Genomic DNA, 15,874 nt, shown 5'->3' with positions numbered 1-15,874 from the left:
CTACTGATAACATGAGGAGTGTCTGAACATCTTGTTCTGTCAAGCCCTGCAAGGTTATGTTCAGTTTCTTTCCAGAGGACTTCGGTGGTTGCCGAAGAGTTCTAACAAGGTCCTATCTGATAACCTCGTTTTTGTTTATTGTCTTTCAGGCTATGACTTCTGTCAGGTCCTGCAATGGTTTGCCGAAAGAGTGGATCGTATTATCCTCTTATTTGACGCTCATAAACTCGATATTTCTGATGAGTTCTCAGAAGCGATCAAATCATTCCGGGGCCAGGATGACAAGATCCGAGTGGTATTGAACAAGGCCGATCAAGTGGACACCCAGCAGTTAATGCGGGTCTATGGTGCACTCATGTGGTCCTTGGGAAAAGTGATCAACACTCCAGAAGTCCTGAGGGTCTACATTGGCTCCTTCTGGGCTCAGCCCCTGCAGAATACAGAAAACAGGAAGCTGTTTGAGGTAGAAGCACAGGATCTATTCCGGGACATTCAGGGCCTACCTCAAAAGGCGACTGTGAGGAAACTCAATGACCTTATCAAGAGGTCGCGACTCGCAAAGGTAAACCTTGGAATTAAAACACAGCTTCTGGATGGAATTAACTTTCTGCCTTTATTTTTTTCCCCCCACCTTCTATCCAAAAATAGACAATTTATCAAATAGATTTACTTGGCAGTATAACAGTGATGTTTTATTTGATGGGGAGAGCAGAAACCTTGCAGCTCACTGAACAATCCACAGTAAAAAAAAATACAGGAACTCATGGGCACTCAATGAAATTGCTGAGCAGTTGGGTTAGAACGGATAAAAGGGAGTACTTCTTCACCCAAAGAGTGATGAACACATGGAATTCACTGCCACAGGAGGTGGTGGCGGCTACAAGCATGGACGGCTTCAAGAGGGAATTAGATAAGCATATGGAGCAGAGGAAGAATACAGTGCATCACTTGCCCCAGACTGAGAGTTCCTATCTATACCTTGTGGCTAATAGCCACTGATGGACCTCTGCTCCATGTGTTTATCTAATTCCCTCTTGTATTGTGAGAAAGGGAGAAAAGTACCTCTTTCTTTACCTGCTCTTTCCCATGCATAATCTTATAAACCTCGATCATGTCACCCCTCAGTCGTCTTTTCTCCAAGCTAAAGAGCCCTAAGCGCTTTAACCTTTCCTCATAGGGAAAGTGTTCCAACCCTTTTATCATCCGAGTTGCCCTTTTCTGCACTTTTTCCAAAGCTATAATATCCTTTTTGGGGTGCGATGACCAGAACTGCACACAGTACTCCAAATGAGGTTGCACCATTGATTTATACAGGGGCATTATGATACTGGCTGATTTGTTTTCAATTCCCTTCCTAATAATCCCCAGCATAGTTATAAAGTACTGGGTTTGGACACGAGGCAGTGAAATCAGCTCATGAGTTTATTGTAACTCAGCTCGGATACAGACAAGAGCAGGACCGGAGGCCTGCTTAAATCCCCATTCTAAACCACACCCAAGCACACACCCACACCCGTGATAGGATTATTTACAGTGCACCCCAATTCCCATAGGTTAACTCTTGGATCCTGACTGCCCGATAGGTGCGTTTTAGGATCCATGCGGTCTATTGTCTTGAGGGGCGAATCTTAGGCCGTTCGCATGTCCACTTGCAGACCCAACCGCGTGCGTGGTCTATGTCAGAGCACAACCATAGTGATGGCCTTTCTTATTGCAGTCGCACACTGTCTCGACATTTTCAGTGAGTTATCTACTACGACTCCAAGATCTCCCTCTTGGTCAGTCTGCCAGTTCGGACCCCATCAATGTGTATTTATATTTAGGATTTTTGGCTCCAATGTGCATCACCTTGCACTTGGCCACACTGAACCCCATTTGCCATGTTGATGCCCACTCTCCCATCCTCGACAGATCCCTTTGGAGTGACTCACAATCCTCCCTGGTTTTCGCCACCTTGAACAATTTCGTGTCATCTGCAAATTTAGCCACTTCACTGCTTACTCCCGACTCCAAATCATTAATGAACAGGTTAAAAAGCAGTGGACCAAGTACTGCCTTCCTGCTGGCCGCCCAGAAATGCCGGGAGAAGGCACGCCAGGCCGGCGGCAACTGGGCCAATAGCAAGGACAGCCCTGCGGCCGGTAAGGGGCAGCTGCCACCACCACCAGATGGGGACGAGGGGGAGGGGGACGACCAGCAGCTGGTAAGGGGGATGGCTCTGTAGACATCCGACCCCGCAGCAAAATATTCCTGTTTAAATTAAAGCGGAAACAAGGCGCAATTACCGTGCCGAGTAACCACAGCCTGAGATTCCCTTTGAAGTAGGATGACCAAATGACTGCAAGCAATTTATTGCTCTCAGACAATAGTTCAAGAAGAAGAAGAGGAGAAGAGGGGGAGGAGGAGATTGGATTTATACCCCGCCCTTCACTACCCGAAGGTGTCTCAGAGCGGCTTACAAACTCCTTTCCCTTCCCCTCCCCACAACAGACACCCTGTGAGGGAGGTGGGGCTGAGAGAGCTCTTTCAAGGAATGCCCTTGAGAGAACAGCTCTGACAGAACTATGGCTTGCCCAAGGTCATCCAGCAGCTGCGAGTGGGGAATCAAACCCGGTTCTCCCAGATTAGAGTCCACGCACTTGACCACTACACCAAACTCGTTCTAGTGCTGAGAGAGCTTAAAATGCCTATCAGCCAAAGAGAATATTTCTTGTACGTCACTGTGGTCCTGTTTCAGAAAGGCAAAACGTCTCTATAGTTTTCTTGTTCTGTACTGGTTTCTCTTCCTACCTAAATTGTTCTTGAAGTCCCTACCAGGGTAGAGTAAACACCAGAAACACCAGCTTCCTGTCAACTGCAAGGCCTTATCAGAGCCTTCTGGTGTTGCTTCAGCTCCATGGATATTTTAATACTTTGGAGGTTAAAAACATTCTTATCTGTCCAAACCGTTGGCATTTGATACTTGTGTGCCTTCCATAAAAGTATGCCCTTCCAGCAGAGGCTGATATTTGTTGTTCAGTCGCACAGTCGAGTCCAACTCTTCGCGACCCCATGGACCAGATCCTGCCAGGCCTTCCTGTCTTCCGCCGTCCTCTGGAGTTTGCTCAACTTCATGTTCGTTGCATCGATGACACTGTCCAACCATCTCATCCTTTGCCGTCCCCTTCTTCTTTGACCTTCAGTCTTTCCCAGCATCAGGGTCTTCTCCAGTGAGAGCTCCCTTCTCATTTGGTGGCCAAAGTATTTGAGCTTCAGCTTCAGGATCTGGCCTTCCAGGGAACAGTCAGGGTTGATTTCTTTTAGGATTGACTGATTTGTTCTTCTTGCAGTCCAAGGGACTCTCAAGAGTCTTCTCCCGCACCAGAGGCTGATATGCACTATCCGTAAATATGTAATGTAAAAAGATAAATGATAGCTTTCAGTTTTGTTTGTCAAAATCTGAAGATTTTGTTGTATAGATGATTTACAGAAAGTTGCTTAGGGCTGCTGTGGGATCCCCCCGCCCCAAGCCACACACCCCGCCAGCAGAGAGACTGACCAGAAGCAAGAAAGAGCCCTAAGCCAGCAGTGTGGTGACATCAGTTCTGGCGGCACTGGAAGTGATGTCATTGTGCTGCTAGCAATGTGGCAATGCTCTGGCACCGTGTTTTCCCAAAAATAAGACACTGTCTTATATTTATGTTCTCTCAAGAAGACACACTAGGGCTTATTTTCAGGGGATGTCTTATTTTTATTAAGTATAATGCAACAATCTACATTTATTCAAATACAGTTAAGTCATCTTCTTCTGGAACATCGTCATAACTCTCATCACTAGGTCTTATTATCGGGGTAGGGCTTATACCACAAATGCATAGAAATCCTGCTAGGGCTTATTTTTTGGGTAGGTCTTATTTTCGGGAAAACAGGGTATTTGGGGGGAAAACTCTATGGTAAAAACAGCTTCTACCATAGAGTTTTTGCCCAGATACCAGAGTGTTGCCAGCATGCGGGGAGTGATCTTGCCACACTGCCGGCAATACGGCTGAAACGCCAGAGTAGGCCTCCCACCCTGCTGGTAAATCCCCCACCAGTCGCCTGGAGTTACTGTGCAAACACGTCAAAGGTTGACATTGTAGATAGCCCTTAATCTGACTAGCAAATGCATCCTAAGGGATAAATCATTATTAAGCCTTTCCAGGGGTCATTTCGTAGAAAAAGAGGGGCAGGAGCTCATTAGCATAACTCATTAGCATAACTTATTTGCATATGCCACAACCCCTGACATCACCGGAAGTGTGTCAGAAGGCAACACCCACCGCTCAGGCTCCACTGGACTTTTTTGTTTTGCTAGCTATTGGGGGGGGGTGTGTGTGTGCAGATCTGTCCTTGCAGAGGGCTTGTACCTGAATAGAACTTGGTCTTAAGGGTGCCACTGGACTGTTTTGGACTGGGGCCCCGGATGGGAGCTCTGCAACTTACCTGGCTGCTTCTTGCTCTGCCTGAGGGCTGCTGGGAGCAGGGGGTGGGGCTTGTTGCATGTGCCCGCCCCCTCGGCTCTTTACTGCCGGAGCTCCGCTCCTGTGCGCTCCTGCAGGAAATGACCCCTGAGCCTTTCTATATTGTGAGAACAGAACATGTAGGTCTGTACTCATGAGAACTTCAGAGAGCAACCTGTGTTGTATGTCATGCAAATGAGGCAGTATTAAGACTAGCGTGTCTTAATAGTTGAGTATCTATTTCCTTTCTCTGGGTGCGTTCAGACGGGCAGCTAATACCACAATTGGCTCGGCTATGATTTGATCCTGATCTTTTTAATCTGGTTTTGCATGACCAGACAGCTCCTCTTACCACACGCGTACTCCGCGGTGGATTGTCTAGGTGGCATCCACCTGAAGGAGCCGCGCGGTCGGGTTGTTTTTGTTTTTTAAAATTCTGTTTGTGCATGCGCATTCGCGCCTCAACGTGTACTTGCTTTTCCGCGCATGCGCGGAGTTAAATGATTAAAGCACCGCCAGTGGTACCTCTCTCTAGGTACCTTTCTAATTAATGCAGTTCATAAAATTCACGGTCCATTTAGAAACATGAAATTGTTCGGAACGTTTGAGCAAAGCTCTGCGGCTGTCACGTGTTTACACGTTTATGCACATATCGCTAAGAATTTTTTAAAATTGCGCCCGCTCGGGATGGTATAATAAGTCGAATTTAAAAAAAAAAATGGCCCGTCGGGAAGCGAAAACTCCAGATTTTAACTAGTAACTTTTAAGTACGGCTCCGAAGCGTGGCAAAACGGGATGCTCACAGAACAGGCACATTTCCCAGATGTTGCTGTCTGGTCGTGACCTTTAAATCTGCTGGGCACAAGCAGATCTAAAAACCCGTCTGATCGGGACCTCTGTCAAATCAAATGATCTTTTATAACCATCTTGAAATTGATACACTAAACTTTTATTTCTCCGTCTATAGTCCACTTTTTTTTTTCAAGAGAACTCACATTGGCTAACAAAACAATTCCAAAATACTCATGTGTCAAAACAGTCAATGGGAGAGGCCATATTCCCTTTTTCTCTTCTACACAGTGGCTGGCCACCGAAGATATCCAAAAAGGTGATGGCTGTTGGAATGGAAGGAGTTTTTCATCGCCCTTCCTTCTAGAACAGGCGTTACAAGAGGGAAAATGTGGGCCCTGAACTGGATAGCCCAGACAAGCCAGATCTCGGAAGCTAAGCAGGGTTGACTCTGGCAAGTACTTGGATGGGAGGACCTCCTTGGAGTACCAGCAGTTGGGAGCTGGGAGCCGGCCCTATTCAGCCACCTCTCTGAATATCCTCCAGGCCCCCAGTAGGGGTCAGTCACCAGAGGTCTCCATGACTTCCGGGTGCACACACACACACACAGAAAAAATACCAAAAAAAACCCAAACCCCAGAAAGAGTGAAAATGTGTTTGGTGCAGGCCTATTTTTGGGCAGGAACGGAGTTCCGGCTGGCTCCCGAGTTGGCCACGCCCAGCAGGAACTCATTAGCATAATAGGCCACACCCAACAGCAGAAACTCATTCGGATTGGCTACATTAGGGGTGTGTGGCCTAACATGCAAAGGAGTTCCTGCTACAAAAAAAGCCCTGGAGTTTCACAACAAACAGGATAAACAGAATAAGAAGCAAAAGGTGGGTGTGGCTGGATGACTACACTTCTGGTAACGGGGGTGCGGCCTAGTATGCTAATGAGCTGTGTTATCAGGGGTGTGGCCTAATATGCTAATGGGTTTCTGTTGTTGGGTGTGGTCTATTACGCTAATGAGTTCCTGCTGGGCTTTGCTACAAAAAGAGCCCTGGTTGGTGTATCAAAATAGTGTGACCTTTCCTAGATCTGGACATGTTAATTTGAATACCATGCAAATCACATTCATTCTTTTATTTCTGTATTAGTTTGGGTCTGTTCCTGGCAAAAAGTTGGGGAAAGATCAGAGGAAGCATCTTTTAATTTGGCCATTTGCTCGGGGGTGGTGGGGGTGGTGTTGGATGGTGTTGGAAGGAAAGCCGGTTGAGGACTACAGCCATAGTTGCGGAAATCTGTTGGATGAGGTGATAACTGATATATTAAAAACAATGCATTGCGATAATACAACTCGAGTTAAATACAGTCAGTGACAAATGTTTACGTTTCCCTTAAGAAATTAATCCCTTTCCAGAACTGATCGGCTCACACTTCCTAATGACACGCAATCACACTTCCTAGTGACACGCAAGGAATGCTGTAATTGCAGTGTGAGCCGACATTCCCTAACACCTCTTCACGGCAGTTTAAATTTAGAAACTGTGAATCCCTTTCCTGTATATGACACACATTCCTAGTTCTATTCCGTCCAAAGCTATTGTGTTACCTGACCCTCTCAGAGCTTGTGGGATTGTATACTTTGCTTTCTTGAAATTGCATTATGGAATTTAAGCAGAAATATGCTTTCCCTCAAGAAGGCTCAACTTTCCTCATTATTATTTACCAAATATTTGCACGGAATTCTGTAAAGTGAGCCAGTTTGGTGTAGTGGTTAAGTGCGTGGACTCTAATCTGGGAGAACCGGGTTTGATTCCTCACTCGTCCACTCGCAGCGGCTGGATGATCTTAGGCAATCCATAGTTCTGTCATAGCTGTCCTTGAAAAAGAGCAGTTTCTGTCAGAGCTCTCTCAGCCCCACCCGCCTCACAGGATGTCTGTTGTGGGGAGGGGGAGGGAAAGGAGTTTGTAAGCCGCTCTGAGACTCCTTTAGGTACTGAAGGGCAGGGTATAAATCCAATCCCCTCCTCCCCCTCCTCCTCCTCCTCTTCTTCTTCTTCTTCTGGAACATCCCTGGGTCCCCCCCCCCCACTGTGTATAGGAAGAGGCCATTTTCTTATTCTTGAATCTTGTTGTACAATTCGAACTTTTATTTCCCTTTCCTTGAGTAACAGTGTCACATTCTCAGTTCTTGTCCTCTGAGAGTTTATCAAACTAGTTTATCAAAGTGGTGGCGGCTACAAGCATGGACGGCTTCAAAAGGGAATTAGATAGGCATATGGAGCAGAGGTCCATCAGTGGCTATTAGCCACAAGGTATAGATAGGGGCTCTGGGGCAAGGGATGCTCTGTCTTCTTGGTGCTTGGGGGGGGCCAACAGTGGGAGGGCTTCTAATGTCCTGGCCCCACTGGTGGACCTCCTGATGGCACCTGGTATTTTTGGCCACTGTGTGACAGAGTGTTGGACTAGATGGGCCTTTGGCCTGATCCAACATTGGCGTCTCTTATGTTCTTATGTTAGCTTTCTTTCCACATCCAAAGCAGGCTGTATAATCAGACGGGAAGCATAGCTCTTTCTTAACATTGGTGTATTTTATCTGTTCCAAACAATATAAATAAACAGTTGCCTCTTGAACCTTTTGTCTTTTGGAAGGGGGAAACCACTCTAAACGTTGCCATTCTTCTGACTCAGGTACATGCTTATATCATCAGCCATCTAAAGAAGGAAATGCCTGCAGTATTTGGAAAAGAAAGTAAGAAAAGAGAACTGATCAACAGCCTCCCTGAGATATATCGTCAGTTGCAACGGGAACACCAGATCTCCCCGGGGGACTTCCCAGAAGTCAAGAAAATGCAGGTACAGTACCTCGGAAGAATTTGTTCTACAAAATATGCCTCCCCATGCCTTCCCCAGCCTGTCCAAGGGCCGGCTTCCTCAGGCTCCCCTCAGCCGCGGGGCGCCCGAGCAAGCCAAGGGAAGGCATGGGGGTGTGGCCTAATGAGCTGTGCTGTCAGGGGTGTGGCCTAATATGCTGATGAGTTTCTGCTGTTGGGTGTGGCTTACTATGCTAATGAGTTCCTGCTAGCTCTGCCTATACGTTATGTATTACCCTGTTTCCCCGAAAATAAGACCTACCCAAAAAATAAGCCCTAGCAGGATTTCTATGCATTTGTGGTATAAGCCCTAGTGTGTCTTCTTGAGAAAAAATAAATATAAGACAGTGTCTTATTTTCGGGGAAACACGGTACACGAACGTCTTTACTCCCTGAGAAAGAATATTGTATGGAAAGTACACCCCAGTGAGTTGGATCCAGCATAGCGTTTTCACAGGTGAAAGTACTTCCACCCTTGGAGTGAGACGGTCTTGGGTCCCGCTTCCTGCAGGTGCTCTGCAGGTGAGAGCCAGTTCGGTGTCGTGGTGAAGTGCGCGGACTCTAATGTGGGAGAACCGGGTTTGATTCCCCACTCCTCCACTTGCACCTGGCTGGATGGCCTTGGGCAAGCCGTAGTTCTGCCAGAGCTGTTCTCTCAAGGACAGTTCTGGAAAGAGCTCTCTCAGTCCCGCCGACCAGGGTGTCTGTTGTGAGGAGGGGAAGGGAAAGGAGTTTGTAAGCTGCTCTGAGACTCCCTTGGGTGGGGTATAAATCCAATTTCTTCTTCTCTTCTTAATTCCTCCTGAAATCCTGCTCTTTGGGGAGAGAGGAAACACCCCCACACACAGAATGGGATTTCATGGGGTATTCCAGACTGCCACAAGAAGGGGAAGCTGAGAAGGTTGCATTCCACGGGTGGAAGTCCCTGTACCCATGGAAAAGCTGTGCCCATGGAAAAGCTGTGCTGAGGCCAGCCCAGTAAGAGTTTCCCTAACATGAAGTCCCTGGATCCTGTCTGTTATACCTGGTTACTCCACTGTTCGACTGGGGTGCACCCTTCTGTCCTGCAGTCATACCAGCGTGGCAACTCTATCCACATCGATTTAGTGTTTCCACCAGGGGTCATTTCCCGCAGGAGCGCACAGGAGCGGCGCTCCGGCAGTAGAGAGCCCAGGGGGCGGGCACATGCAACAATCATATTTAAACCACACCCTCCCTGCGATGCAGGCTCAGTATGCATTTTCTTAATCTTTCTGCCATTCTTGTGGCAAAAATTTTCTCGTCTACATTCGGCAGAGAAATAGTTCTGTAAAAGAATTTAATTGCTGTGGACAGTTCCGACACTAGGTGAATGTTCTGGTCACTACTTCTTATGGGGGGCGTGGCGCCGCAGCTGAAAATGGCAGACGCCTGAGTCTTTTGCTCTCCCCCGATCCTGCCCTTCCTCCCCCAAAACAGCACTAAAACAGTTAATCGCCAAGCGGCGATGGGGAAGAGCGACGGGGAAAGAATTAAAGCACCAGAAAAGCCGGCTAAAATAGCGGAAGATTTCTCGGTCTCGGGCCAGCGAACGGAGGTGAGTCAGCACAATGAAAACAAAATGGCGGCGACGAGGAGGAACGCTGATTTAGAGGCCTTGGGAGGTAGTGACCTTCTTGATGTCCTTAAATCCATGGGAAAAGGGCTTCATGAGAAAATGGCTTCCCTATCTACCACGCTGGACGATATAAAATATACCCTGGCTATCACTGCCCAGAAAGCAGATAAAGCTATGGACATAAGCAGGGGTCTTGTTGTAGAAAAAGAGCTGCCGGAGCTCATTAGCATAACTCATTAGCATAACTTATTTGCATATGCCATGCCCCCTGACATCACCGGAAGTGACAGAAGGCCACACCCCCTGACATCACCGGAAGTGTGTCAGAAGGCCCGGCTACTTACCCTCCTGCTTCATCCTCATTCCCAAACGGAATGAGGATCGAAGCAGAGGGCGGGGTAAAGAAGGGGGCGGGGCTTCACCACGTGACCGCCCCGCCCCCTAGAGGTTCTCTTCCGGAGCTCCGTACCTGAGAGCTCCCCCCCGACTAGAGCCCTGGACATAAGCCTTAAGCTCCAAGATGAGACTAAGGCACTGAGAAGGGAAAACAGGAGTCTGCAGGAACGAGTATTAACTATAGAAACGGAAGCTAGATTGCCAAATTCGAAATTCAGGGGAATAAATGAAGATGCTGAAAAACAGATGGACTTAATCCCGTTTATGACACAGTGGATCACAAAAGCCCTGGAATTGGAAGATAATTTTTCTAATACCATCACTAATGCTTATAGAGCTGGGCCTGTTCAAGCCAGCAAGAGGAAATATCCAAGGGACGTTTATTCTTACAATACCAGACGTTAATACACGGGGGGGGAACTCATTGCTGCAGCAAAAAATAAATAAGCTCTGCAAATGGATGGCAAGTATATTCAGATCTTTATGGACATTCCAAAAGGGGCCATACAAATTAGAAGGCAACTCGGGAGCACAATGATGAAACTCCAGGAGGCAAATCGGAGGGACGGATGGCTCCCCTCAGGGAAACTGCACGTGATCCACCAAGGAAAGCACTACTCTGCATGGGATGAAGACAGCGGATGGGACCAATGTTCCCTCTAAGCTGAGTTAGTGTGAGCTAGCTCACAGTTTTTTAGCCTCTGGCTCACATATTTTTGCCTTGGCTCAGGAAGGAGGGCTCCAGAGCAAACTAATTTATACAGTAGCCAAATTGCTCGCTCACAACTTTAATGCCAGTAGCTCACAAAGAAAATTTTTTGCTCACAAGACCTTGCAGTTTAGAGGGAACATTGGATGGGACCAGGGCTATTTTTGGGCAGGAACACACAGGAACGGAGTTCCGGCTGGCTCCTGAGTTGGCCACGCCCAGCAGGAACTCATTAGCATAATAGGCCACACCCAACAGCAGAAATTCATTAGGATTGGCTACATTAGGGGTGTGTGGCCTAACATGCAAAGGAGTTCCTGCTACAAAAAAAGCTCTGGCCCGGTTTGACAACAAACAGGATAAACAGAATAAGAAGCAAAAGGTGGGTGTGGCTGGACGACTACACTTCTGGTAACATGGGGGTGTGGCCTAATATGCCAATGAGCTGTGCTGTCAGGGGGTGTGGCCTAATATGCTAATGAGTTTCTGCTGTTGGGTGTGGTCTATTACGCTGATGAGTTCCTGCTGGGCTTTTTCTACAAAAAGAGCCCTGGTTTGGTGTATCAAAACAGTGTGACCTTTCCTAGATCCAGAGGTCATTTCGGGGGGGATCGCAGTTCCCCCGGGTGAGGTACATTTCCACATTTCCAAGGGCTCCTTTGTTCATTTCCCGCCGGTGACAGATGTTCTCCTAGCTCAGGAGAACCAAGTGCTGCATCACGACGTTCCGCACCTGAAGCTTACGGCATGGGAGATCCCTTAGCCACACTCAGGGATAGAGTACACCATGTTCTGCTGAATTGTCGTAAGCCTTCCACTAGGGCTTCCTATGCTGGGAAATGAAAGACCTTCCTAACTTTCCTCCAGTCGTCGGAGCTACCCCCTCCTCCCACTGACCTTATGACGATCTTTGGGTTTTTGTTATCACGTTTAGATTTAGGCCTCAGTTGTTCCTCGCTGCGGGTGTATTTAGCAGCCATTTCGGCCAATCACCCTGAGGTAAACGGACACTCTGTTTTCTCGCACCCGCAAACGAAACAGTTCCTGAAGGGGCTTAGCCACCTCTTCCCTCCATCCCGGGGCCCTCTGCTGGCTTGGGACCTCCCCCTGATCCTCGCCAAGTTGATGGGAAGGCCCTTCGAACCTATGCCTACCTGTAGTTTGCAACTCCTTTCCTGGAAGACTGCCTTCCTGGTAGCTATTACTTCGGCCAGGAGGGTGAGTGAGTTGTCAGCGCTTCGGTGTAACTCTCCTTATCTGGGGGGGCGTGGCGTCGGAGCGCTACTGCATGGACGCTAAATCCGACGCTCCGTTTCCACCCCACCCGATTTCCCATGCGAATGGCTTAAAATCACAAAATAACGAACCCCCGCAATAAATATCGAACTGACGAGCACTCCGGACTTGGTGGCGCTTATAAGGATGAGTGGATAAGCGTTTAAAAAGCCAAACTTTTAAGCTCCGTCGTGCAACCAAACACATTTCAAAATGGCCGCCGACGATAAAAATAAAAAGAGAGACCCACAGGAAGAACTGGTAACGTTGAAAATGCTCCAGGCAACCTTAAAAAACTCTTTCCAAGCCTTTGAAAACTCGGTTTTGGATAAATTTAACTCAAAAATTGACACAGCCTTACAACCTTTAACGGAGCAGATGAACCAACTAACAATTGCTTTAGAAACAACTAAAGCAATTGCTGAAACAGCCTGTTCCTTGGGCTCCACTATACAAGCCAAAAATCAAGAAATACAAAAAGAACAACTTTATATGAAAGGACGAGTATCGGTCCTGGAAACTGAGGCACGAAAACACCACCTGAAACTAAGAGGGTTCGAGGAAAACCCAGAAGAAGAAGCAAACCTTATATGTGCAATTCCATCCTGGCTGGCTTCACTGATTTACAAAGAAGACAATAAACAGCTCTCTACAATAAAAATATATAGACTTGGAAACTCTCCTTACCTGAATTTTCATCACGATGGTGTTACTTTGGCCCCAGATGTCTCTTTTTTTTTTTTGCCAAAGATAGTCTCAGAGTTCCATATGCAAGCGGACATTGTGTTTTTCCCAACACCTCAGAATGATGAGGAACGTTGTTTGCACACCCTAGACATAAAGAGAGCTTTGCTCTTCTACCTGGACAGAACCCGGCCCTTTTTGTTTCCCATGCGTTACCTACGCAGGGAAGGAAGCTGTCCTCTCAGGGTCTATCCAAATGGATCGTGGAGACGATCAAGCTCGGTGACTTGCTCGCCAAGAAACCACTCCCCGGTCTGCCACGAGCACACTCCACCCGGGCGATTGCAACATCCACGGCCTTCCTGCGAGGTGCGTTGCTTGGTGACATCTGCAATGCAGCGACCTGGGCTACTCCTCACACGTTTGTGAAGCAGTACGCCCTGGACGTTCGTCTTCATCAGCGTATGGCGGTGGGACGGGCTGTGTTGCAGGTGGCGCATGTTTAGGACCTTCAGCTCCCTCCTCCAGGTAGTGTCAGAACCCACAGCTAGCAACGAAGTACACGCATTTAGGAATGGTTATACTTTTATTGCAAAGCTATAGATGCAGTAACATAGGCACTGTTAAGAATGGCGGCAACCAACAGAACCGATTGGGATATAGGGTATTCGTATTGTTGGATCCCCAAGCATCGAGAATAAATCCACGTTTTAAAGAAAAGCAAAATTTATTTCAAAGCGTTGAAGACATACTCAAACACGTTCTTTGTTAGAACTGGGGATACACAGTTAGTTCAAGCATAATAAAGGAACTTCAAACAGATACAGATCCAATGAATATCTTTCCCGCTGGCGGGCTAAGGAAACGGTTGCGCGCCCAGTACATGAGAACCAGGCAGAACATCAGACAAAACACAGGTGCAGTAGTCCTGGGAAAATCAATAGGCAAGCATTACAGCATCTTCTCCCCCACACAACCTCCAGCAGTTATCTTTTGCATTCCAAAGCAGGAACAGGATGATAGAAGCCAGACCGGGTGTAATAGGGAAAGGATATGTACACAGAGGTCACAGAAAACAGAATGGCAGCTTGCTGACACGTATGCACACACACCCCATGGCATGGGCCAATTAGGTACCCTCCTGCGCGCGGGTGAAGTTAGAAAACCGTTAGGTGATGAAAGCTGAGAAACAAGAGTCTCTCACGGTACGTAGGAGACTTCTAGACTATACATCCTCCTCCAGCACATCTGTAGAGATAAGCGTTTCAGCAAAGGCAGAACAACAGGGATAGGAATGCAAGAGCAATTAATACGACACAGACTGAACTCCCCAACCCCCATGGCAGCATAGCTGACAGGTAGGTAGTTATTGCTTTTTAGTCTCCCAGAGGTGTGATGCACAGAGACCACGAAGAAGATAAACAGGTTGCTTACCTGTAACTGATCTTACCTGTAACTGATCTTCGAGTGGTCCTCTGTGCATTCACACCACCCGCCCTCCTTCCCCTCTGCTTTCGGTCCTCTCCTTTTACTTTGTGACTGAGGGCAGCGGTCAGAAGGAACTGGTGGAATAGTCGTGCCCAGGGAGCAGGCGCAAAAATCCCTTGAGCTGTCTCCAATACCGATCGGGGTCGGTGCAGGCGCACGATATCCCAGAGGTGTGAATGCACAGATGACCACTCGAAGATCATCAGTTACAGGTAAGCAACCTGTTTTACATTGTCTTGCTTCATGGCCAGTGTGTAGTTTGTTTATCTCATATGGTATATTAACCAATATGTATCTATTTTTGGGAAATACTTTTGATCCTATCTTTTTAATACTATTTTTAATAATTCTGGAGTGATTTTTATCAAGGGGTCTGTGACGTTCTTGCTTATTGGGGAGACGGTTTTACCTTTAAACACACTTTGTTTACCTAAACTTGGTAGATTGCTGCTGCCACCAGGAATTAAAAATTCCAACTCTCTCTCTCTCTGCTGGTAGAATGACCGAGGGTCCGGGCACTTCAGAGGACTATGTGGCCCTGAGGAAGAACTGTACTCAGGGCTTTTTTTTGTAGAAAAAGCCCAGCAGGAACTCATTAGCATAATAGGCCACACCCAACAGCAGAAACCCGTTAGAATATTAGGCCACACCCCTGATGGTGCAGCTCATTGGCATATTAGGCCACACCCCATGCTTCCCTTGGCTTGCCCAAGCGCCCTGCGGCTGCGGGGATACCAGGCAAGCCGGCACTTGGACAGGCCAACGGCAAGCCGGCCCTTGGGCAGGCCAGGGAAGGCATGGGGAGGCATTTAAAGGGGCGGGGGGGGGGGTTTCCACTCTCCAGGCCTTACCTTTGTAGCCATGCATACAGAGGTTTTGGCTGCAGTGGGCGTGGCCAGCTCTAAAGCCAGCCGGAACTCCGTTCCTGTGCGTTCCTGCCCAAAAATAGCCCTGACTGTACTGATTGCTGGAATAAGCTTAAATAAAAATTGATTTATTTAATAAAGAACAAAATAGGTTTCTGGTTATTTTGAACTGTTACTGAAAAAAGGAACTTGTAAATATTACTTGCAAAACTTGGTTTTATCGATTCCCTCTGACAAAGCCTGCACGGCGAAACCTGTAGGGACTTTGTATAATAAATCAGTCGTCTGTATCACCTGGCATTTTTTCCCCCTTTTTGTTCCGCTGGCACATTGCTGGGTGCAGCCCACTTTTTCTTTATCCTGAGGCCTTTATTTAACATTTCGTTCTGATGTCATCTTGTTCAGCCGTGGCAAAGAACAGCGGTTTTATCGAGGAATGGTTTGACCATAAGAACATAAGAGACGCCAATGTTGGATCAGGCCAAAGGCCCATCCAGTCCAGTTCAGCACTCTGTGTCACACAGTGGCCAGAAATACCAGGTGCCATCAGGAGGTCCACCAGTCGGGCCGGGACATTAGAAGTCCTCCCACTGTTGACCCCCCCCCCCCAAAGCACCAAGAAGACAGAGCATCACTTGCCCCAGAGCCCCTATCCATACCTTGTGGCTAATAACTTCGGAGCTGGGCGGGGGGGGGGGAAGCGAGGCCCGGGTGTCTGCAGCCGCTCAGGCCT

General features: G+C 47.7%; 1 protein-coding gene across 1 annotated transcript in view; it reads left to right on the top strand.

Annotated features, from left to right (window-relative positions):
• The window catches only part of LOC107123342 (EH domain-containing protein 4), a 51,908-nt gene that overhangs the window by 34,999 nt on the left and 1,035 nt on the right, over window positions 1-15,874 (top strand). Inside the window, exons 4-5 of the mRNA XM_015426583.1 lie at window positions 150-562; window positions 7,945-8,109. Coding sequence (XP_015282069.1) covers window positions 150-562; window positions 7,945-8,109 — 578 coding nt within the window. The remainder of the gene's footprint in view (window positions 1-149; window positions 563-7,944; window positions 8,110-15,874) is intronic.

The sequence above is a fragment of the Gekko japonicus genome, unplaced genomic scaffold (assembly GCF_001447785.1).
Source record: "Gekko japonicus isolate JY-2015 unplaced genomic scaffold, Gekko_japonicus_V1.1 scaffold1603, whole genome shotgun sequence".
NCBI classification, from domain to species: Eukaryota; Metazoa; Chordata; class Lepidosauria; order Squamata; family Gekkonidae; genus Gekko; species Gekko japonicus.
This window is presented reverse-complemented; position numbering and strand designations above follow the sequence as displayed.